This window comes from Eublepharis macularius, chromosome 17 (assembly GCF_028583425.1).
Source record: "Eublepharis macularius isolate TG4126 chromosome 17, MPM_Emac_v1.0, whole genome shotgun sequence".
Lineage (NCBI taxonomy): Eukaryota > Metazoa > Chordata > Lepidosauria > Squamata > Eublepharidae > Eublepharis > Eublepharis macularius.
The window spans coordinates 32,213,982-32,237,544 of NC_072806.1; the positions used below are offsets into that span (position 1 = coordinate 32,213,982).

At 46.4% G+C, this 23,563-nt stretch overlaps 2 protein-coding genes across 2 annotated transcripts in view; both read left to right on the plus strand.

The window, feature by feature from the left end:
• Window positions 1-3,918: 3,918 nt before the first annotated feature.
• On the plus strand, window positions 3,919-14,354 carry SMG8 (SMG8 nonsense mediated mRNA decay factor). Its single transcript, XM_055000994.1, has 4 exons — window positions 3,919-5,754; window positions 6,554-6,699; window positions 10,719-11,594; window positions 13,702-14,354. Exons 1-4 carry the CDS (start codon window positions 3,972-3,974, stop codon window positions 13,897-13,899), a joined length of 3,003 nt encoding a protein of 1,000 aa, XP_054856969.1. The 5' UTR covers window positions 3,919-3,971; the 3' UTR covers window positions 13,900-14,354.
• Window positions 14,355-22,214: 7,860 nt separating this feature from the next.
• The window catches only part of GDPD1 (glycerophosphodiester phosphodiesterase domain containing 1), a 46,423-nt gene continuing 45,074 nt past the window's right edge, over window positions 22,215-23,563 (plus strand). The window contains exon 1 of the mRNA XM_055001512.1: window positions 22,215-22,461. Coding sequence (XP_054857487.1) covers window positions 22,326-22,461 — 136 coding nt within the window. The 5' untranslated portion in view covers window positions 22,215-22,325. The remainder of the gene's footprint in view (window positions 22,462-23,563) is intronic.

Here is a 23,563-nt window from a genome sequence, read left to right on the forward strand (position 1 = left end):
TATGATGGACCGAGGCCATGAAAGGCTTTGTCTGTGATAGCCAATACTTGGATTTGAGCCTGGTTGCAGTGGTGGGCAGCCAATGGGTTCCACGCAGTTGAGTCCAACAAATACTGCTCAATAACTCAATCAAGTCTGGTGTCATTTTAAAAAACCCAAGTACCAGTAGAATAGTACTTTTGCAATCTGCAACTCATTGTCATTGGAATTTGTTGCTGTCAAAGGAAACTGAAACAGATGAACATCAGATTTTTCATTCTAATCCCCGAGTGTTGTCATGGATGGATTTTTCACTAGGTCACAGAGTATCTCACCACCTGTGCTGCCTCCCCAGCACAGGGCCCTGGAAGTTGCCCTGGCTGCCCCACAGGCCAGACTGCCCCTGCCCAAGCCAAAAAACAGGCAGTCAAGAAAAGAAACTCTTCCCCAAATAGCATCCTTTGCGTTTCCCTTTGCACCAGACCAGGACAAAGGTCTGCTTCAAATCTAGGTCAAAGGATGGGGGTGAAAGAAAGGCCCCCTGTTAAATCCTGTGTGGGGAGACAAATGGCTAGTCTGTTTCTTGGGTGGGATGGGCCAATCAGTTGACTTCTGCCCCTTCCTCAGAACAGAACAGGTTTGCTACATGCCAGAGTCTGGGGGTGGAAATACACTAAGTACCCAGGGATGCTCAAATGCACCTCCAATGAACCTCCTTTCATGTGTCCCTCCTCCAACTTCTCATGCACTCACTCGCACAGTCACACCTCAATTTGCTCCACAGTCCATTCACGCATTCAATATCAGTTCCTCCTCAACTGTGAAAAGTATCCCAGGCTGTTTGCAACTGCCAAGTTCCCAGTTTCCTCCACCTCCCACCCCATCCATTGAAAAGCAACTCTTGACACTTTCTCACACTGCAAATTGGCAAATCAGAGGAGCCTAAAGTACTTGCTCTACAGTGTCCATCCCTGGGAGTTCTTCCTGCGAAAACAGAGCTGAATCGGAACTCTGCCCTCCCGATTCGGGCGTTTGTACTCACTTCTAAATGCAATCACACAAAAGGAGCTCCCGTTGAAGCAGCCTGCTCGCGTGCCCAGCAAGAGACAGCCTGCACGTGAATTGAAGAACACATTCTAAATCCTGCACTTGAGTGTCCCCAGGTAATTTGCAACATGCAGGGTTCATTTTGAGGGGGAACGTGCAGGAACACTGTTCCGGCAGTTCCCCAAAGAGGTCACATGACAGGTGGCCCCACCCACCTGACTCTCAGCCATTTTGGGCCCGTTTTGGCCTGGATTGGGGCCATAACGGCCCAGGTCGGGCCTGACAGGTGGTGGATCGCTCTCCTGATCAGTAGCGGCCTGATCCTGACCATTTTGGGCCCTTTTTCAGCCATTTTCAGCCTCTTTTTGCCATTTTGGGCCCAATTTTGGCCCTGAATGGCCAGGACTGGGTCCAAAACAGCCAGGATAGGTGATGTCAGGGGGTGTGGCATATGCAAATCACTCATGCTAATGACACTTCCAGTGATGTCAAGGGGTGTGGCATATACTAATGAGTTATTCTAATGAGTTCCTCCAGCTCTTTTTCTACGAAATGACCCCTGATAATAATAACATACTTTGTAAACCACTCTGAATGGGCATTAAGTTGTCTTGAAGGGCGGTATTTAAATCAAATATTATTATCATTATAGCACCAATGAGAAGAAGTATATTCTGTGCTGAAGAAGCTAAGAAGTATCTATTTGACTGTATTTGCTCTAGTTAATATTGTAGTTAGCTGGACAATTATTAACCCTGACCTAGATAGGCCAGGAGATCCTGATCTTGTCAGATTGCAGAAGCTCAGCAGGGTCAGCCTTGGTTAGTAATTGGATGGGAGACCTCCCACAAAGACCGTGGTTGCAGAGACAGGCAATGGCAAACCATCTCTGTTAGTGTCTTGCCATGAAAACTCCACCAGGGGTCGCCATAAGCAGCGCCGGATCTAGGGTTGCCCACGCCTGAGGCATCCCTCGGCCGGCCACCTCGCACGCACAGCTTGTGCGCGCTGCGTGATGACGTCACTTCGGTGACATCATCACGCAGGGCGGAACAGAGGCAGCGTGCGGGGCTGGGAAGCCGCCCGCTCCATTCACCTCCCCACAGGCGAATAGTGCGGGTGGCCTCACAGCCCTCCGCACTGCTTTTGCCTGCCCCACAGGACAGGGGGCAGCCAGCTTGCCATGCACCCCTTGCCCTGCAGCGCAGGCGAAAGGCAGCACAGGGGGCTGCGAGGCTGCCCGCGCTGCTGCCTGCACCCGCTGGCAGCTGCTCCCGGCACCCCCTCCTTGGTGGCACCAGAGGCAGACTACCCCCCTGCCCCCCCTCGATCCGGCCCTGGCCATAAGTCAACTATGACTTGGCGCAGGATTTCATTGAGCCCTGTCTTTTTGAATCTTAGGTTGTTTCCGCACATCCTAACATCAGACAACACTCACATAACGAGGGCATCTTCACGGCATGATGTCTAACATCATTGCACCATGGAAATGGTATCGTGGTGTGACGTCAGAAATTGCTCCGTGAAGATGCCCTCGTTATGTGAGTGTTGTGCGATGTTAGGAAGTGCGGAAATGACCTTAGCTTTTCCAGGTTTGATTCCAACACTCCTCTATGTTTGCTCCCCACAACCCACAGAATCTGCACCCCTGGTAAAACCCTTCTTGTATGGGGGGGGGGTTGTTTTGACTCCTATTGAGCTGCTTTCCCCATTGGCACAATGGCTTGCTAGCCACTTTACTATTACATATAGCAATTGAACCTGTATGTGTTAGTGTATGTGTATACAGTTAACACACAACTATACACACATTCGGACACCCAATTAAATACATTAAGATAGATTTATAATTTTGATATAATATATAAGGAATCAACATATAATATTAATATTTAATATATACATTAAAATGTTATTTAATTTACAAAATGTATGCTTGTTTCTACCCTCACAAGGCCGTCAAGGAGGCAAATGAAAACAGACAGTAAAATCACATTTTAAAACCAAACACAGAGAAGAACATATTTAAACAACTAAACCAAGAACTAAAATAGACAGAAATACATAAAACCAATTAAAACTATTGGACAGGAAGGCAAATCAAAGAAAGAAAGAAAGAAAGAAAGAAAGAAAGAAAGAAAGAAAGAAAGAAAGAAAGAAAGAAAGAAAGAAAGAAAGAAAGAAAGAAAGAAAGAAAGAAAGCCATCATCTGCTAACAGAAGACAGCAAGCAAAGGGCACAGCCAAGTATCCCAGACGAGACAGTGCCAGAGCTTTAGTACCCTAACACAACCAAGAAGGCCTGCTCCTTGGTTGCCCCTTTCTAATCTAAGGAGGTGGGGCCACCAGAAGCCGGGCCTCCAAAAATAACCATAGTGGTCTGGTAGGTTCATATGGGAATAGATGGTCTTTAAGGTATGCTGATCACAGAACATATATGGCTTAAAGCATCTGGAATTGGTCTTAAAATAAACTGAGAAAAGTAATATGGTTCCTACAACTCACTCCAGCCAACAACAACCTGGCTGCAACATTCTGCCCCGACTGACGTTTCTGAACACAACATACAGAGCATGGCAAACATGTGCATGCCTGTCAAGTAGTTTTACATACAACACAAACTCCCATGCGTTCCTCTCCTTTAGCTTAACAAAGTAAGTCAACCACGTGGATCATTCAGAGGACTGTGGGCAGAAGAAGGGCGGAAGAAAGACCAGCCGCCTCCGCATACCCGACTGAGCACGCGCGGTCCTAGGACCGCCCCCGCGAGTGAAAATGTAGCCTTTTGCTTCCAGCGCGCGGGGCCTGATTGGCCGCCGCGCTCGCGTTCTTCCCCGCGCGTGCGCAGCCGTATCCTGCCTCCCAGCCTAGGAACTCGGTGTTGGCGGAGCGCGCCAGGCAAGCGCATCGCGGTCGCGGCGGGAGCGCCTTTGCCCGCCGGCGAGGATGGTGGGCGCCACGCCCGTGCACAGCCCCGTGAACCTGCACGAACTGCTGCTGGCCGGGGCGAAGGGGAGCGGCGCCGGCATCGCCCCCGCGCCCGGCAGCAGCGGGCCCGGCGCGGCCGCCCCGTCGGAGGATGAGGAGGTGTGCGTGGTGGGCATCTTCGGGAAGACGGCCTTGCAGCTGGGCTCCGAGAAGGCGGCCTTGGTGAACACGGTGTGCGACAGGCAGGTGTTCCCTCTCTTCCAGCGGGAGAGCGAGGCCAGGGCAGCGGCCAGGGAAGGAGTAGAGCTGCCCGCTGATTCCCCTCCTCCTTCCTCCTCCTCCTCCTCCTCCTCCTCTTCTTCCTCCTCCTCCTCTTCCTCTTTGCAAGGGGACTACAACCTCTTGCAGGCTTACTACAGCCAGGAGTGCAAGGTGCTGTACCTGGTGCTCACCTCCATTTGTGACAGCCGCCAGCTCTTGCAGGCATGCAGGGACCTGGAGGCCATGGGGGACGGCCGCCTGCCCGGGGGCCTCGGGGGGCATCCTGCCCCGGGTGGCTCCCCGCTGCCCCACGCAGAGGCCCACGAGTTCTGGAAGCACCAGGAGAAACTGCACTGCCTGAGCCTGCTCTACCTCTTCTCCGTCTGTCACATCCTCCTGATGGTGCACCCCACCTGTTCCTTCGACATCACCTACGACCGGGTTTTCCGCGCCCTGGATGGGTTGCGGCAGAAGGTGCTGCCCTCCCTGAAGACCGCCATAAAGGACTGTCCTGTCGGCAAGGACTGGAAGCTCAACTGCAGGCCTTGCCCACCCCGGCTGCTCTTCCTCTTCCAACTCAACGGGGTGCTCAAAGTGGACCCCCCTCCAGGCAGGGGTCAGGAGCTCTGTGGGCATCTGGAGAAGCCTCCCCCGAAGAAGCACTCTCCCAAGAGAAGGCTCCAGCACGCTCTGGAGGACCAGATCTATCGCATCTTCCGCAAGAGCCGGGTGCTGACGAACCAGAGCATCAACTGCCTCTTCACTGTCCCGGCCAACCAAGCGTTCGTATACATTGTGGCCGGCGGTGCTCAAGAGGGTGATGACCCCATTGCCGTCTTGCTGGATCAGCTCCGGAGCAACTGCACGACTCGAGAGGCAGAGTCCTTGTTGACGCCCACCTTGGCCGGGCCCAGGAGATACCACATGATGAGGCACGGGCAGCAGCAGCTGTCGTTCCACGTGGAGAGTAGCAGCTGCAGTTCTTCGGGCCAGCTGGTGGACTGCACCTTGAAGGAGTTCCTTTTCCAGCACGTCGAGCTCGTCCTCGGCAAGAAGGGCTTTGACGATAGTGTGGGCAGGAACCCCCAACCGTCCCACTTTGAACTTCCTACTTACCAAAAGTGGGTGGCCACTGCGCTTAAATTGTATGAAGTCGCCATCGAAGGCAAAGACAACGATTCTTCTTCTCTCGCTGGGGAGCTGACTTCCAAGATTCTGGGGAGCATCAAAGTCTTGGAAGGGTACTTGGATATAGACACCAAGTTCTCGGAGAACCGCTGCCAAAAGGCCTTGCCGATGGCCCACAGTGCATACCAGTCCAACCTTCCGCATAATTACACCATGACGGTTCATAAGAACCAGCTGGCTCAGGCCTTGCGGGTGTACAGCCAGCATGCCCGGGGACCGGCTTTTCACAAATACGCTTTGCAACTCCACGAAGACTGCTACAAGTTTTGGAGCAATGGACACCAGCTGTGCGAAGAGAGGAGTCTCACTGACCAGCACTGCGTGCATAAATTTCACTTACTCCCTAAATCAGGTAAGCATAGGAAATATTTATGTCTGTCTCTCCCGCTCCTTTTTATATATATGTCAACATTTTGGAGAATTTTTTTTTTTTACATTGGGCCTCTACCGGCAAATCTAGTTTATGAGCCACATCATTGTGTAGGAAACTATACAGCCGATGTCTGCTAAACTCTTGACAACTTACAGTGCAATCCTATGGAGAGTTACTCCAGTCTAAGACCATTGACTTCAATGGGCTTAGACTGGAGTAACTCTCCATAGGATTGCACTGTTAATGTCGTCCAGATGGATAGCCGTGTTGGCCTGAAGCAGCAAAAGAAAATAGGAGTCCAGTGGCACCTAACTAACAAAATTTATGCCCACATCAGCTTTTGAGAGTCAAAGCTCACTTCATCAGATGCATACCTTGTCGTACAACCTAGGTGGTTGAGCATATAGGTCAAATTTCATTTTTCTGTTCACTCCCAACTCACATTACCCATTGGATTTTTAACCTGACTTGTCTTAACTCATGGATGAGTACAAAATACTGGGGATAATACAATTTTTTAAAAAAACCTGTGGCCACAAATACTTGCCTGAGGGTCTTGGGTAGTTTCCTGTAGAAATATTCTGGGTTTTGCTAGATGATTGCCATGTTTTCACTGTGGACTAGAAACCTGCTTTTTAAAATGGTAGAAAGAGAGGAAGGTTACAGTTCTCAGGTTGGTGGATTCCATTCAGTGTAAGACAAGAGAAGCAGTCAAATGAACTTTCTGCTGCTCCAATGGGGTATAACAAATGCATTTTTCGTTGGCTTCACTTCAAAGGGGAAAAACCTGAACCGGATAGGAATCCGCCAGTGTTGTACCACAACAGCCGCGCTCGCTCCACTGGTGCCTGCAACTGTGGGAGGAAACAGGCACCAAGAGATGATCCCTTTGACATAAAAACGGCGAATTATGATTTCTACCAGGTAATCCGCTTACTGACTTCTCAGTTCTTTGATTGGGATGCTGAGTCACCATCTCTTTTCAAATAAATGTGGCTGTTTATTTATTTACTCAGTGCTTCAATATAGTGTTAGATGAATATTTATTTACAAAACCCTGCTTTTCTGCCCTTGTCAGGGCCACCAAGACAGCTAATAAGTAAAATAAAATAAAAACAAATCATAAAAACCATTAAAATTAAATGAAAATAAATAATTAAAACAGTTAAAACCAAGCGAAAATATACATATGAAAACATGAAAACAACCATTAAAACAGAGAGCAGGAAGGAGGAATCACTACAGCAGGCCTCGGAAAGGAGGCTGCAACTGGCTAACTAGTTAAAGGTGGTAAAAGGCACCCCGAGATATGGCTGTTTTTACTTTTCAGTCCAGGAAAGGCTCTCAGCCAATGCCGACTACTGCCTTGTACCATCATAGGTGTCTATTTTAACTACTGGGATGGAAGTTAACTGTTTATTAGTCAATGTGATGTTTGGAAAATTTGTGATGGCCTATGGCTATAGACAATAAACTCTGCATCCAACTACAGGGCAGCTTGGTTATCTGCATTACAAAAAATACACAGTCTTTTCAGCTGTGCTTGCTGATGTGTGTTAAAGGATGTTGGGCCTCTATTGGGTGGTGAGTTTTCCCCGCATCCTTTTGCACATGGTTGGATGGTTATATATAGTAATCCATGGCTGGTGTTGTGAGAGAAGAAGTCTTCTCCCAGGCTGCTAGAGGTTCATGGCTGCATAAATCTCTGTGAGAAATCCTGTGTCCTCTTGCAGAGGAGTTTTTCCATTTATTCTTTTGCGCAGAGGTTGGCGGGTTTGTCCAATGTACAGAGCAGATGGACGTAGTTGGCACATGAGGGCAGATATCACATTGGAGGATGAGCAGTTGTAAGAGCCAGAGACAGTGTAGTTGACGCCATTGGGTCCTGTAATTGTATTCCCTGGGTAGATATAGGGGCAGAGCTGGCATCTGGGTCTGTTGTGTCTTCTTCGGATTCCATGATGCCACGTGGAGTTCATGTGCTTTGAAAGATTATTTATCCATTTATAGTCTGGCATTTTAATTTTTATGTTAGGCACATTGGCATTTCTTTTCCAGAAAGAAGTTGTACCCTAGTTAGGGTTGCCAACTCTGGGTTAGGAAATTCCTGGAGATTTGGGGGGGTGGAGTGTGGAACGGGTTAGGGTTTGGGGAGGGGAGAGACCTCAGCAGGGAATAATGCTATAGAGTCCACCCTCCAAAGCAGCCGTTTTCTCCAGGGGAACTGATCTCTGTTGTCTGGAGATCAGTTGTGATTCTGGGAGGTCTTCAGGCCCAACCTGGAAGCTGGCAGCCTTAACCCTAATATATCTCTGATGTTACATTTGAATGTATAGTGAGGGGTTGGGTGGTATGTGTGTACTTTTAACAAGTCAACCTTTTCCTTTATCTGTAACTTAACAGTCTACAAGTTATACGTGAAGTATTTTATCAGTAGTCTATAACTCCATGGATAAATATGGCTTGATCATATGTACATATTTTTATCTTGCCTGACAGCAAGATCTTTAATTCCTGTTGTTCAGAAATATTCTGCAGACGTTCAGTCCTGGTAGTAATATATTGATTGTGAACTAAATTGTAATGGGGCAGCTAAAAAGGATATGGGCAACTGAATCAACTTGATCCGTACAATGAATATAATAGCGCTTCTCAGGGGGAATTCTACTGAAATGGCTCATCATCTCAGCGGAAGGTAACACATTGAATCTGAGTAACATGAAAGAGCGTCAATATTTTGGAACTGTTAAATAGAAGAAATATTTAGCCAGTTCAAACATTTTCTGATAGGATAGATGAAAATAAATAGAGGAGCATTTCCAATCAGCTTTGAATTTGAACATAGCCGTCTTTTTAAAATATGGTTTCATACATCTTGCAAAGATTTTTTCAGTGAAACCCTATGACTCAAGCTTGGGTTGAATGTAGCAAGCTTTGAATCCATTGGGCTAAGCCAAGTTTTGAACCAGAAGCATCAGCTATTACTGGTTTCAGTAGAGATGGTAAAGTGTTGGGTTCACGGAGCGATGATCTGAATTTAATGGCATGATACCGTACTAATGTTGACATTTGAGGGAGTCCAAGTTCTAGTCGCACTAGAGCTGGGAGGAAGAGAAAGAATCTTAAGAAAGTTTGCTGAAGCTTATCAAGATGGTCCAGAGGTCCTTTGATCCAGATTGAGGCAGCACAGAGTAATTTGGGAAGAATGATCTTTAGCATGCAGTTAAGGAACAAGAAGCCCCCGTCCCCATTTCCCAAGCAGTAATCTGGTCACCTGTATTCCCCCTCCAGTTGAGCCATGTGTGGTATAAAATGTCTCCAGGTTTCCACGTGTCTCCAGAAACATCTTAATTTTTGTTCTAAGAGAAGAGTGAGTTCTACAAGGAAGAGGGCAGTCTCCAGTAGACGTTTTGTGCTGTGTTTTGTGGTTCTTGTTTTCCTCTGGATTCTGTTGTTTATCACTCGTGCCCAGAGGAGACTCAAATACTTGGTGAATGGCTGCTTTGAGGCTATAGCTTACAAGAGCTATTGAACCCCCACTGTCGTGGGCTGGGCTCGCCCAAGCAGATAGTCCAAAGCCCAAGCACTCACATGAAGCCCAGGGGGAGTTCCAGGTTCAAATCCAGGTCCGGTCCACAGTCCAAGCACGAGGTAAATGCCAGGGGTGTGTCCAGAATCCAAACACTAGGTCAAGTCCAGTCTGGGGTCGGAGCACGAGAGCGTCCAGGCAAGAGCAAGGTGCAGGGTTCACGGAGGTGGTCACAGGTAGTCAACATGTTGCTTCCACACCTGGCAATTCTTCCACATGCTTTTATAGCCAGGTGTAGTTTGCGGCCAGCTGCTGGGGCTCCATCCTGATGCTACTCTTCACTCTCCAGCAGCTGGCATCGGCTCAGAAAGTGAGCACTGCGCCGTCTTTCTTGCAGCTTCTGGCTTTGTCTGCGGCACTCTTTGGGCGTGGGAGAACCTGGGGGGGGGGGCGGTGGAAGTCCCTGGCTGGGCTTCCCCGGAGGTGTTGGGGCTGGAGAGTGTTGGTGGCTCTGCCTCAGCTGCTGGCCGTGAACTCTGATTAGCCAGCATGTGTGGTTCCTGATCACTGCTTTCTGCTGAGTCAGGGCAGGCTACACAGAGCTCCTCTTCTCCTGAGAAGTCCTGGCTGGCTACACAAGGCTCCTCTCCTCCTGAGGATTCCTCATGCTCACTGAGCTCAGACTGGGCCACGACACCCAACATGTGGCTGTCAAAGTTCGGCTGCAGTAATTTATAGTGACTTCAGTATCCAGTTGAGAGGTAGTCAGTCATAGAAGCTGCTGTGGCTGCTAACAATTGGCTTTTAGCTAGTTTGAAGAGACAGTCCTCAAATCAGCCTAGGAACCGGTCGCTAGAGTGTCGGGAAAGGAAGCACAGTGGCCTGCTTCCAGGACATGCCAAGTGTTTTCCTCCCATGTAAAATTTCCCAATGACATAGCTAGTCCAGGGCTTTGTTGCCAATCTGTTGGGCCAGGTGGTTTATTTTCTCAGCTAGGAGCTATAAAACAAAATCAAAATTCATGCCCTGCTGGACAGATGCACGAGGGAGCGAGTGGTCTTTATTGGACAGCATTGCATGGAGACCAGATTCGAATCCCTGCTCAACCATAACACTTACTGGGTGATCTTGGCTGAATTGTAGTCTCCAAGCCTAACTGGCTTCACAGTGCTCTTGTAGGAATGAGAGGGGGGGGAAATCAATTACCAGGTAGAGATCCGTCTGAGAATGGAAAGATAAAGAGGGGAACTTTCAATGGGTGTTTTAAACGGCAAACAGAATACTGTTTGGAGGAGACAAAGGAATGTAGACTTCAGTTGTCCAGCTGTGTTGGGAGGATCTTCATACTGTTTGGAATGTGAAAATTTTAACATATTACCTCCTCTTCTTCTCCCCCTCAATCACCTCCTTTCAGTTACTGGAAGAGAAATGTTGCGGGAAACTGGATCATATCAACTTCCCCATATTTCAGCCAAGTACACCAGACCCGGCACCTGCCAAGAACGAATCATCGGCCAGCCCTGTGGAAGGAGAAGTGGAAAAACTGAAGGAGAAGGAGCCACAAACTCAGGGTGAAAGCACCAGCTTGAGTTTAGCTCTCAGCTTGGGTCAGTCCACGGACAGTTTGGGTACCTACCCTGCAGATCCACAAGGTGGAGGGGACAACACAGAGGCTCACGGGCAGGCCGCAGAATCCAAAGGGGAAAAGAGGCCCAGCTTGGTAGACCGTCAGGCGTCTACAGTTGAGTATCTCCCTGGTATGCTCCATTCCAATTGTCCTAAGGGTCTTCTGCCCAAATTTTCCAGCTGGTCGCTGGTGAAACTCGGCCCTGCCAAGGCTTACAACTTCCACACTGGCTTAGATCAACAGGGCTTCATCCTGGGAACAAACTACTTAATGCCTTGGGACATTGTGATCCGAACAAGGACTGAAGAGGAAGGAGACCTGGATACTAATTCCTGGCCGGCTCCTAACAAAGCCATTCCTGGGAAGAGAAGCGCCGTCGTCATGGGAAGAGGAAGGCGTCGGGATGATGTGGCCCGTGCCTTTGTGGGGTTTGAGTATGAAGACGCTCGCGGCCGAAGGTTCATGTGTTCCGGGCCGGAGAAAGTCATGAAGGTGATGGGAGGGGGACCGAAAGAATCGGCTATCAAAGCTCTCAACTCGGATATGCCTTTGTACATCTTGTCATCCAATCCAGGGCGAGGACTGAAACCACACTATGCTCAGCTGATGAGACTTTTTGTTGTAGTTCCCGATGCTCCACTCCAGATAATACTGAGCCCCCAGGTAAGGTATGCTATTATGGAAAGACTATGGGCATGGGTACGCGAAAGTATGGCGTATGGCCCTAAGAGATAAAACGATCTTGTTAAAGACACTGATTTTTAGACTGTTCCATGGAAATGCTCAGGTGTTCCTGATTTCCTTGGAGAAAGGGTGGGATAAAAATATATAAGATAACAAACTGAATTGGTACACTACAGTTGCCCCAGAACCTTCTCCCATGCGCTAGGATTCCACGGCAGACATGCAGGGTTTACTTCGCAAACCAGTCAGTGTGAAAAGGGATCCCTGAAGACAAACAGCTTGAAAGCCATTGGACAAAGACACCAGAATTTATTTATGTTAATTATGGTCTGCCTTTCTCACTGGGACTCAAAACAGATGACACAGAGTAAGTCAATGCAATCAACAGGATGGGACATCCAATAAACAGTGCAGTAGGAACTGTATTGTAGAAAGCTGGAACCAACCAGAAATCTGAAATCAAAACTTAGGCAAAGCATAAGTATTAACATGGGAAGTAGACCTTTCTTTCTTTCTTTCTTTCTTTCTTTCTTTCTTTCTTTCTTTCTTTCTTTCTTTCTTTCTTTCTTTCTTTCTTTCTTTCTTTCTTTCTTTCTTTCTTTCTTTCTTTCTTTCTTTCTTTCTTTCTTTCTTTCTTTCTTTCTTTCTCACTAAGATCCAAGGTAGATTACAACAGTGCAAGTGACTGTTCCCAACGACTTACTTCTTAGCCTGGTGCGCCTGCGCCAGGAAAAAAAAGTGAGGCGGCGGCAGGCCTCTGAGGGGCTGCAGAGCTTGGCGCTCTGTGGCCCCTTAGAGGCCTGCCAGCAGGGCGGCAAAGCGCAGGGGAGCCCTTATGTGTGGACTCCCCGCTGGCTCCACGGCCTCTCAGAGGCCTGCTGGCAAGGAGGCAAAGCACAGGGGAGCCACCCCCCTTTGCAGCCTTCCCACCGCTTCCACGGGGGCTTGGGAGGGGTATGCTGGTGCGGCCCTCCCATGGCCCTGCTGCTAGAGCCTGTTGTATTCATTTTTACAACGGACTCTTACTAATACAATATAATTGACAACTAGGATATTCACTGAGCAAAGTACAATAATGAACAACAGTTAGGACATTCAGTGAAACAGATACAATAGGGAATGGTGGCAGTAAGTTTTTAAAACAAGTATAAAGCCAAGCATAGAGATGAAATCTATCTGAAACAAAGCATAATTCATTTCCATGGCATGTTTCGCAGTGTGGAAACTCGCTAATAGGTGCATATCTGCATCAGCCCTCCTGAATAATTTAGTTTTGCGTAATTTGCAGAAAGCCAGGAGAGTGGGGGCTTTTCTGACCACTTCAGACCTGGTGGGGGCTTCCATAGAGAAAGTACATATGCTTTTGCCCAGCTTTAGGGTACTACCTTCAGAAGACGCTGTTCAAGTGAGCAAGGCTGCCATGGCGGAATATAGGGGGGGGGGAGGTGGTCGCACAGATACGAGGAACCAAGGCTAGGAAGGGCTTTGAATGTGACAGTCGTGACCTTGAATTGTGCCAGGGGGAAGCCAGTGAAGTGACTGCAGGATGGAAGTGATATGAATGCTCCGTCCAGCTTCTGAAAGTAAATGAGCTGTAGGGTTCTGCACCAACTGAAATCTTTGAGTTAACTTTGACGGGAGACCATTGTAGAGTGCATTACAGTAGTCTAGTCTCGACATTACTGTGCCATGGATCTAGGTGGCATAAGGCAGCTTCTTGTTTTTAGGTGATGGTAACAACAACATTCAATTTATATACCACCCTTCAGGACAACTTAACATCCATTTAGAGCGGTTTACAAAGTCTATTATTATTATTCAGTGGGTGGGGCTGAGAGAGCTCCGAGAAGCTGTGATTGACCTAAAGTCACCCAGCTGGCTTCAAGTGAAGGAGCGGGGAATCATACCCAGTTCTCCGGATTAGAGTCCAGCTGCTCTTAACCACTACACCAAACTGACTCAGTTTTTGTATGTGTAATCCTGTCTGGGGGAGGGGGGGAATTAAAATAGGTTTGTTAAATTCACCTGTTGAAGTCACTGAAACTGTTTTCTGCTTGCTTTTCTTTCCACCCTGCTCCCTTTCCAGGTCCAACCAGGGCCACCTCCTTGCCCTGTATTTTATCCTGAGAAGCAAGAGATAACTCTTCCTCCTGACGGACTGTGGGTCCTTCGATTTCCATACGCTTACGTTACGGAACGGGGGCCCTGCTTTCCTCCGAAAGAAAACCAGCAGTTGATGAGTTACAAGGTTGTCCGAGGAATACTAAAGGCTGTGGTACAATAGGAGTTCTTGGACCTCAAACATTGGAAGTTATTTTTTTTTCTCCTTCCCCTCAGCATTGCCCTGAAATGTATGATGGATTTTGATTACTAACTGCTGGGATTTTGAAAGTAATCATTGCTCTGATTTAGTGAAACCAATGTACGTGAAGGTCCCAATTTTGAAATGATGTTATATGTGCCAAAACATGCTGAGAGTGGTAGGTAGAGTAATACTGAAGGCAGATTCTGGCTTTTAAAAAAATATCTGTGGATCAAAATGAAGGGGAGATCAGGGAAAGAAACCATGAGGGGTTGCTCTGCTGCAAACCCATAACAATCCCATATTGTGTGTGTTTATATGAGGAAAGAGAGATGATTTGTATAACAGCTACACAACACAGCATTCATGTAAGTTCTGAAACCTTGCAGAATGGTGAGCAAAAGTCATTTATGTGTAAATAAATGACCGATGGAATAGAGAGCCTTGAAATTATTTATTTAAACATGATGGTTTCTGCACTGTTAGTTTTTCAAACTGAGCCCTGGACACCAAGTTATTAATTCTATATGCGCTGAAGGTGAAGGAAATCCTCAGGAAATGTGGCATTTTACGTTTTATTCACTAGGAATTTTTAACTTGCTCTTTTCCAGTTACAAATTCAAGATGGCATATAAAGGCAAGAGAAGATTTGTAAAGACTTTAAAACTTTTCAAAATTTCTCTTGCCAAAAAAAGTAATACAAATACATTATGTGGTGTAAAAACTATAAGTAGTGCCCTCTTAGTTTATTTTATTTATTTTATTTTATTTATATCATATTTGTATTCCGCCTTCCCCGCGAGCAGGCTTAGGGCGGATAACAACATTAAGAACGTTTAAAACATTTCATATTAAAACATTTAAAAACATCATACAAAAATACCATACAAAAATAGCAGCACTCTTTTTCCTGATAGCAGAAATACAATTAATAACAAATAATACAACAGTACAACTGAATATAGCAGCAGCTTAAGGACAGAGGTGGGCAGCTTTCACAGGGAGGGGGGTAGATGTTGTATCCTCCAGCCAGTGGAGGCCTGGCCTCAGCCATAAGCCTGGCAGAACAACTCTGTCTTACAGGCCCGGCAGAAAGATGATAGATCCTGCCGGGCCCTGGTCTCGGTAGACAGAGCGTTCCACCAGGTAGGTGCCAGGACTGAGAAAGCCCTGGCTCTAGTCAAGGCCAGGCGGGCCTCCTTGGAGCCAGGAACTGCTAACAATTGCTTTCCTCCCGATCGGAGGGTCCTCTGGGGAATATATGGGGAGAGAGGGTCCTTCAGGTACGCTGGCCCCAGTCTGCACAGGGCCTTATAGGTCAGTACCAAGACCAAGTTAAATCTAAACAAAGAAAAAGAAGGTGATGAGTGATCTTAAAGGGGACAGATCTATGGGGCCACCACCAAGAAGGCCCTAGCTTCATTTCCACTTGCTTAAATTCAGAAGATGGAGGCACCCAGAGAGGGGCCTCTGCATACCATCGTAATGGAAGGACAGTTTTGTACAGGAGTAAGCAGTCCTTCAGCTACTATAGACCCAGATTGTGTAGGACTTTAAAGGTCAAAACCAACACTTTGCTGTGTCTCCAGAAATAAACCAGTAACTATGCAGCCCTTTTAACACAAGGATGATGATGTCACTATGGCATGCTCCATCAGTGCTCTTGACACAGTATTTTGGACCAGCTGTAGTTTTCAAGAGATATCAAAAGGCAACTGCACGTCGAGCACGTTACAGTAATCAGAGCATGGGCAACTGTAGCCAGCTCACGGTTTGTCAAAGAGGGTGCAGCTGGCCTGCCTGCCAAATTTAGAAAGAAGTACTTCAAGCCACAGATGTCAGCTGGTTATGACATAAGACAATATCCAGAAGCAACCCAAGCTTTGAGCCTCCTGCTTTAAAGGGGAGTGTCACCTGGTTCCAGAATTGTTGATAGATCATCATCATGGTTTGAACCCCTGACTGACAGCATTTCTGTCTTGTCTGGATTAATCTTCAGTTTATTCACTCTCATCCAGCCCATCTTGTTCCACCTAAAGCTGTTCAGCACACCCATTCCTCTGTCTGACTCAGATAAAAGGAGGAATAAATAGAACTGGGTGTAATTAGTATGCTAATGATGTCTTGCTCTAGAGTCTGAGGGCCAAACTACAAGTGACGAATCACACAGGTTGGACACTTGTCAGCTTCCCTCAAGTTTTGATGGGAAATGTAGGCAGCTTGGTGGAATGTTGGACAAGTGACAGTTGAAAAGTCCATTGGACAGCAGTCAGAGAGCCAAGCTGCAAGACCAGGATTCCTACATTTCCCATCAAAACTTGAGGGAAGCTGACAAGTGTCCAACCTGTGTCATTCGTCACTTGTAGCTTGGCCCTCAGACAACTTTATCCAACGGTGTATGTTTTAAAACACGAGGAAAACCTGTCGCTCAACAGAGTCCCATAACTCAACTAGTAGGGTACAGAGCTATGGTCTCTTGAGGACTACGTGAAACCTGACTTCAAAGTAAGAGTGTCCTTAGCTTTCAAAAACTGACAGGCAGTCCAAAAGGATATTATGGTCAATATTATCAAAAGCTGATGATGGATCCAAGAGAAACAACAGAGTGTAGCAATTCCGTTTTTCTCTCCTAGTATAGATTGTCCATTAGAACTATCCGAGGGGGTTCAATGTTGAATCAGGGCCCGAAGCCCACCTGAAATGGGTTTATTTTCAGTCAAAGATACCTGGAGTTTCACCACCACCATTTTCTCTTGCGCACCTGGCCAAGGTGCCACATAGCAGGCACAACTTAAGAGATCCAGAGAGAGTTTGTTTCCCCCCAGAAATGGTCTCATAACCACTTCCTTCAAATAATTAGGGCCACATTCTCAAGAAATTTTCAGCCTTCTGGATCCAATAATTCACCCTCCCTCAGGTAAATACTAAAATAAACCAAGATGGCCTAGGGTAATGGGCAGGTTTGGAACAGACTTTTTCATGCTTATATTTTCTAAATAAAGAATCAAGAGAAAGGTGATCTACAACTGCTGTCAAGAGAGAATTTGACAATCTGGTGAAGAAGTTATATTGTGTGGTGTAACTATTAATATTGGGGCCCACTTTATATTAAAAGCAATTTTATGTACAAAGTGCTTCACAAAAAAATTATACAATACAGCGCTGAGGCTTCTACCATCTTCTTACCCTGTCCTACATGAAACAAGGTGCATATCACTTTTTAAACAGGTCTGAGCAGATGTAATGGTGACAGAAAAGTGAGTTTTTGCCTCAGTTGCTGTTACTGATTTGGCTTTAAGAAGAATGATAGCCTGTTGTAGGCCATGTATGCTCTAGCCATCATTCTGTTGCTTCATTACTCTGTATGTTCCCTGGTATATCCAGTTCCATAGAAGAATGCCTGAAGGAGATAATCATGCCAACCGCCCCAATTACTTTCCTATTTCAAAGTTCAACTGAGGTGTTGATAGAACTGCCTGCCATGTCTTCTGGTACCCGCCCCTCCCAAAGGCCACCTGGAAAAGCTGCAGGATCCAACAGCTTCTGTTCTCCCATCTCTGCAAAAGAGGGAAGTTCCCACAATACAATGCTTTACTTTTAGGCACTCAGGAGGACAAGTCAGACTGGTAAGGCTTCTTCTGCAGATCTGTTTTCGTTGCCCTGTTTAAGACGTGTGCAACTGGTAGTGATTTTCAAAATCTCTTCTCCCTTGCTTAAACTGATGGGAAGAGTAAAAACTGGCCATTAGGCCCCTTTATGTGGCTAATCTTAAAAATAAAATCTAGAAGAGCTTAATTGTGAAGTTCTAAAAATGAGATGTTTTGTAAAGTATGGCAACCAGAAAGGGCCATTTCTAGATGCCATGCTCCTATTGAAATGCTAGGAGCTTTATACAGTCATTGAAATAACAGTGCAGTGGCTGAATCCACACTTCCTTTTTGTTTCCGCGCCTTTTTTGCAACCACAGCACTGTTCAAGCAGATGCACACTTCCCATTCCGCGTGTTCCCTGCCATCGCTGCGCCACAATTGCACCTCCTTTCCGTACCACGTGATAATGGTGGAAATTTGTTTTTGCCCGGGGCTTTCATAGTGCATTTGCACAATAAAGAAAGGTCGGTATACCACAAAACCTACTTCAGTGAGCAGTGGTTTGCGCGGGAAAAGAAACACATGATGGTTCTTTATCTTACCATCAGTTTATTTCCGCTCTCGGCTTTGAATGGAACCTGGTTCCCCCCTAGAAATACTCTGGCTTTTCCCTGGCTCTGCCTACATAAGAGTTGGACTATCGGTATAGCACAAAATTAACTTTTTTTTTTAAAAAAAGGAAGTGACATGCGCTGTCAACGCTGACGACGGAGGAGGGAACCGCCCACTATAACGCTTTACTCAGTGGCGTGTGGAGAACTTATTGCGCCACAAAGATGCACTGGGAGGGTGAATGTGATGATGCACAGCATGGTAGCGGAATGAACCCAACTGCCATGACTGCGCAAGATAAGTGGATGCTGAGTATGTGTGGATTTGGCCAGTGTTGGGAGTGGGAGAGGTTCTCTTACAAAATTAATCTAATGATTGCTGCTAATATGTCCTGTCAAAGTTATAGCAGCTGTTAAGTTGTTGAACTTCAGAGTGGGGCTAGAGTCCATTGCTACCAAGTAAATTCATTATCTACCTTGGAAAATTTGATCATTAATGCTGTGTGATTGGGCACAATCTGAAATTGGACAGCTTTGGGGAAAAGACATTCTATACATGCTTAGAGTGCATTTTGTTACATTTTAATGTTCATCCATGGTTTTGAGAATGAATTCCAGAGCTGAGCTGACCTCAGCCCAGTTAACCCTAGAATATAATGTAGCTTTTTTCCTGCTGGTACCTGGTTGCTGTAGTAATTCTCAATTTCATTGGGAAGAGCAAGATTCCAGTAGCACCTATAAGAGTAACGACATTTGTGGTAGGGTATGAGCTTTCATGAGTCACAACTCACTTCTGAAATATCTGAAGAAGTGAGCGGTGACTCTCAAAAGCTCATATCCTACCACAAATTTTGTCTGTCTTACAGATGCTACTGGACTCTTGCTCTTTTCTACTGCCACAGACGAACTAACCTGGCTATCCATCTTGATCAGTTTCATTGCTTACACTTGTCTTGATGCAGTCTCTATCTGAGATGTCTGCAGGCTGCATTACTCAAAAGTGATGGGAAATGCAGTCTGCCCAGGTTAAGCTGTCTGGTTATCTTAATTTGTTCTATACACATACCGGGGTTTGAACCCTAACTTGTAAAGGAATCTTTTCATCCAAATCCTTGCTCAAGCTAATTTTTTCCCTATTTCTCTGAACATGTTCTGTATGTTGACTTCTTTGTCAGGAAATAAATCAGTCAGTCTTTGCTACATACTTAAGAATGAAACCAGATATCTATCTCACTTTTACCCCATTTTTACTCTTCCAAGAACTCCAGATGGCATACATAGTTCTCCTGACTTTCATATCTTCACAACAGCCCTGTGAGCTAGTCACCCGGCAAATTTCATGATTGCGTGAGGACAAATGTGGTTTCTCTTTTGTTCTAGTTCCTAACCAATATGCCACATCAGCTCTAGTTGTTTGTGACAAATAGCCTAAAAGATAATCAGTTCTTAACTCCTTTGCCTGGTCATGCTTAGTTGCTAGATACAGATGAAGAGGCAAATGGCTATTGACCTGCCTGCTGTGGTGCAATGCATTGCTGACTCCTCTCATTTAACTTGTCTTCTGTAAACTTATATTTGTTATTTTTATTGTTGGATGTGGGGTTGCATGTGAAAATTAGCACACATCTGCATTCTAAGAGATGCCTGAGAGGGCTCAGGATGTCTGTGAGACATCTCCCCCCCACCCCCCATATAGCAATATAGTCTGTATTTGATGTGAGGCTGAAAATGTCTTTTAAGCATTGCCTCCCAACAGAGGAATGTGTTTCATATTACTGGATATTGAGTGATTCCGCACACGTTGGATAATGCACTTCCAATCCTCTTTATAGATCATTTAGAATGGATTTTTTTGTGTGCGGAACAAAAAATCCACCTCAAACGACTGATAAAGTGCATTGAAAGTGTATTATCCAACATGTGCTGAATCAGCCAATATCCACCATTCATTTTCTGATGTTTACCTGTAAAAATCCTTGAGTGAAAGAAATTGCCAGAGTTGCAGTTGTGGCATATGGCCTGCTAGGGGGCTCTCTCACCCTAAGTGAAATTTCTTTTTCTTAGGTACCTATTTTCCTTGCAGGATAATTTTAAACAGGGGCAAAGAACATCAGTTTCATTGAGAAAACCTTTAAGTTTGTCAGACAGTGATGCAGATTTTCTTAGTCTCTGTAGAAAAGGTTTTTTTATGAATGGGCCATTAAAAAAATCACTGGGTGCCGCTAAAGCAATGATTGTTTAGCAGCTCTATTTAGTTCCTTGTTTATAACTTAAAGGGCCTTTTTAAAAATCTGCACAAAATACATTAATTTGCATTTGTATTTTATTCCAGGTTATTGTATCATAGTTGGCCTTGTGTCTGTGTGTCTGTGTATCATTAATATATAGGGGGATGTTTATTCTGTTAATTTAAAAAAAATCTCTGTATGACATCCTAAAAATTGAAGTGAAAGCCATTGCAATCGAAGATTATTACACATTCCATGCACATAAAGTTGCCAATCTTTTACCCTGTGTTAATTTGGTGTTTTGTTGAGTAAAACACCATGCATACTGCTACTCTTTTCCTCTGAGGTAGTTAATGCTGAATATATTCCTTGGATGGGGGATGGAAAGCCAATAATTACTATATATTTGTTTGGAAATGATCCTTTCTGTGCCAGTGAGAGGATGAAAACCTAACCTAATTTTATTTAGTTGCATAATCTAGCACAACTTTCTTTAGTTCTTTAAAGGGACGATTTCAAATGAGTTCTCTCTGATTGAGTGCCATAGCATGCAAATACCAGTTTTTAAAATTTAGAATAGTTTTTTTAAAGATAAACCTTCAAAGGGAAAGTGAGAGAAGTCAGTACTATACAAATTCTTGTAGGCGCTGCTCCTTTTAAAACAGAGTCTCCTTCTCCTGACTAGAGGGACATTCTGTACATGCTCACGGGCAAAGGCTCTTTGTGCCTGCCGAGCATCTCTCTGAGGTACCAAGATGATTTGAAAAGAGAGAGCAATCCTAAACAGGTCTACTCAGAATCCAGCTCAGGTCTAGCCAATGGGATTTCTTAGGATAGTCCTATGTGTTGCACCGCTATTTACGTGTAACACTTCCCACAAAGTGCCCTCTGACTTATGGAAGTTTCTGCTGTGCAACAAATATGCCACAGGGCTATTCCCTGCGACATGATTAATGTGCTAAATTACTCTTGTGTTGCTACTTGTGGACCGGTGCATTGAAGGCTTAGGGAAATGGGGTGTGCAATTGTGGATGCTTGTTGCCAAGAACATTTTACTATTGTGTCATAATATTCAATATGACACCGTGAGAAAAACTCACCTGTATCTTTCTGTCACTGTCTTCTTCTAGCAGGTAAAGACTTTTGATGAAACACAAAAGTCTTTACCTGCTGCTGGAAGAAGACAGTGACAGAAAGATACAGGTCTGGCATTCCCCCAGTGATCCCTCCTTCCCCATATCCTAGCTTTCCCCCTATGGGGACCCAAAGTTCTCTATTTTATCCTCACAACAACCTTGTGAGGTAGGTTGGAGGCTAAGAGTGTGTGACCGGCAGCTTCTCTGACGGTGCAGATTCGAACCACCTTTTGCCAGATCCTAACTCAATACCCAAAGACAACGCCACACTTTTCAAATGATTGTTTTCATAGATGTTCATTTTATTTGAGCTATATGTATCTCCTGGCTTTCATTCTAAGCGTTTTAATGTGATGTTGCTTGGTTGTGACAACAACAACAACAGCTGCTGTCTCCTTTGATAGCCCTGATTTGGGCTATCAAATTTTGTGAAGAAAAATGATGATTATTTAAAAGAGGCGTGAGGGAAAGGACAAGGAACCGTTAAGACAGCTTTATTTTGAAAAAAAGGGGCGGGGCGGCCCTGACACACGCAGCCCTCTGACGTCACACACACACCCCAACCCCCTCCGGTGTTTCTTTCTCCCCTCAGCAGCTTTCTACGGCCGCGCGCGCTGCGGCCAATCCGCCAATCAGAGCGACGAGCGCGCTCGCGACCGACCTCTCCGCTCGCCCCCCTCCCACTCGTTCTGTTTTCGGCGCCTGCGCGGTCGGGGAGGGAGGCCGGGCCGGGTGTCCGGCGTTGGTTGTGTGGCTGCGCGGCGCTCCGGTTCCCTCAGTCCGGGGAAAAAGGCGAGCGCCGGTCGGACGCCCTCCGCCTCCCCCATCCTCTCAGGGAGGGCCATGTCGACCGCTCTCTACCTGCTCTCCACGCTGGGCGGCTACCTGCTCACCTCGACGCTGCTGCTCAAGTACCCGGGCTTGCTCCACCGACCCAAACGCCACCGGTTCCGTTGCCGGCATATCTCCCACCGCGGCGGTAAGAGCCTCGAGGAATCGTAGCCTTTAACCGGGGAGGGGGGGCAGACTGATAAAGGGGGGGCTTTTTCCTGCATAGGAGCAGGATTCAAAGGGGGGGCAGCAAATGGGGGTGGTGAAGACCCTCCTGGAGAGGGGGCTTCCAATGGGGAGGGATGGGGCGGGAGTCTAAGCAGGTGATAAAGGAGAATACCCCCCTCCCTCGGGGAAGGGAGTTATTCGATGTGAGAAATGGGGGGGGGATGCTTTCTCCTTGATCTTCTGGGGGGTGGATTCTGAAGCTTGGGCTGCACCGTTTAATGGGTGGGCTATTTGGGTGGGAGTTAATGGGGGAGGAGGAGGAATGGTGATGGCTGCTTCCCTCCCCATGACAAGGAGTGACCTTGAAAGCTGTGTCCCTTTCTCCACAAAGGAGGATAGGGATTGCCGCCTCCTGTGTGTCGCTTCGGTGAGGCTCTCACTCCAGGCGTGAACAAGTTCTTGCTAGTAGGACTGTGTCAGTGGAAGGCAGTAGGAAAAAAGGAAGACCTAAAATGAGATGGCTTGACTCAATAAAAGAAGTGGCGTCCTCCGGTTTGTAAGATCTCAGCAAGTCTGCTAACAATAGGGTGTCTTGGAGGTCTTTCGTTCATAGGGTGGCCATAGGTCGGAGGCGACTTGGCGGCACATGACACACGTAACTCTTCCTCCATCTGACACCCCTATCTGAAGAAGTGAGCTGTGGCTCACGAAAGCTCATACCCTACCACAAATGTTGTTAGCCTTAGAGGTGCTACTGGACTCTTGCTCTTTTCTACTGCTACAGACAGGCTAACACGGCCACCCATCTTGATCTGTCTTCCTCCACCTGCCATCCTCCTTTGCTAGCATCTCATCATCTGAATGCTGTAGCTTTAAAACTGTCCAGCCTTGTTTTCTAAAACATTTTTGTCTCCCTCTGTTTTGTGTCTCTCTGGTGCCTTTTTTGCTTCACACAACCCATGTTAACCATTTGCTTCAGAAGGGCAATTTCAGAACTATCTTAGATGGTGCAAAGTCTTTCCAAGATACTGTTTCTGAAACTGACCTTTTGGAGCAGAGAGAGGGGGAGCAAATCTGGGCAC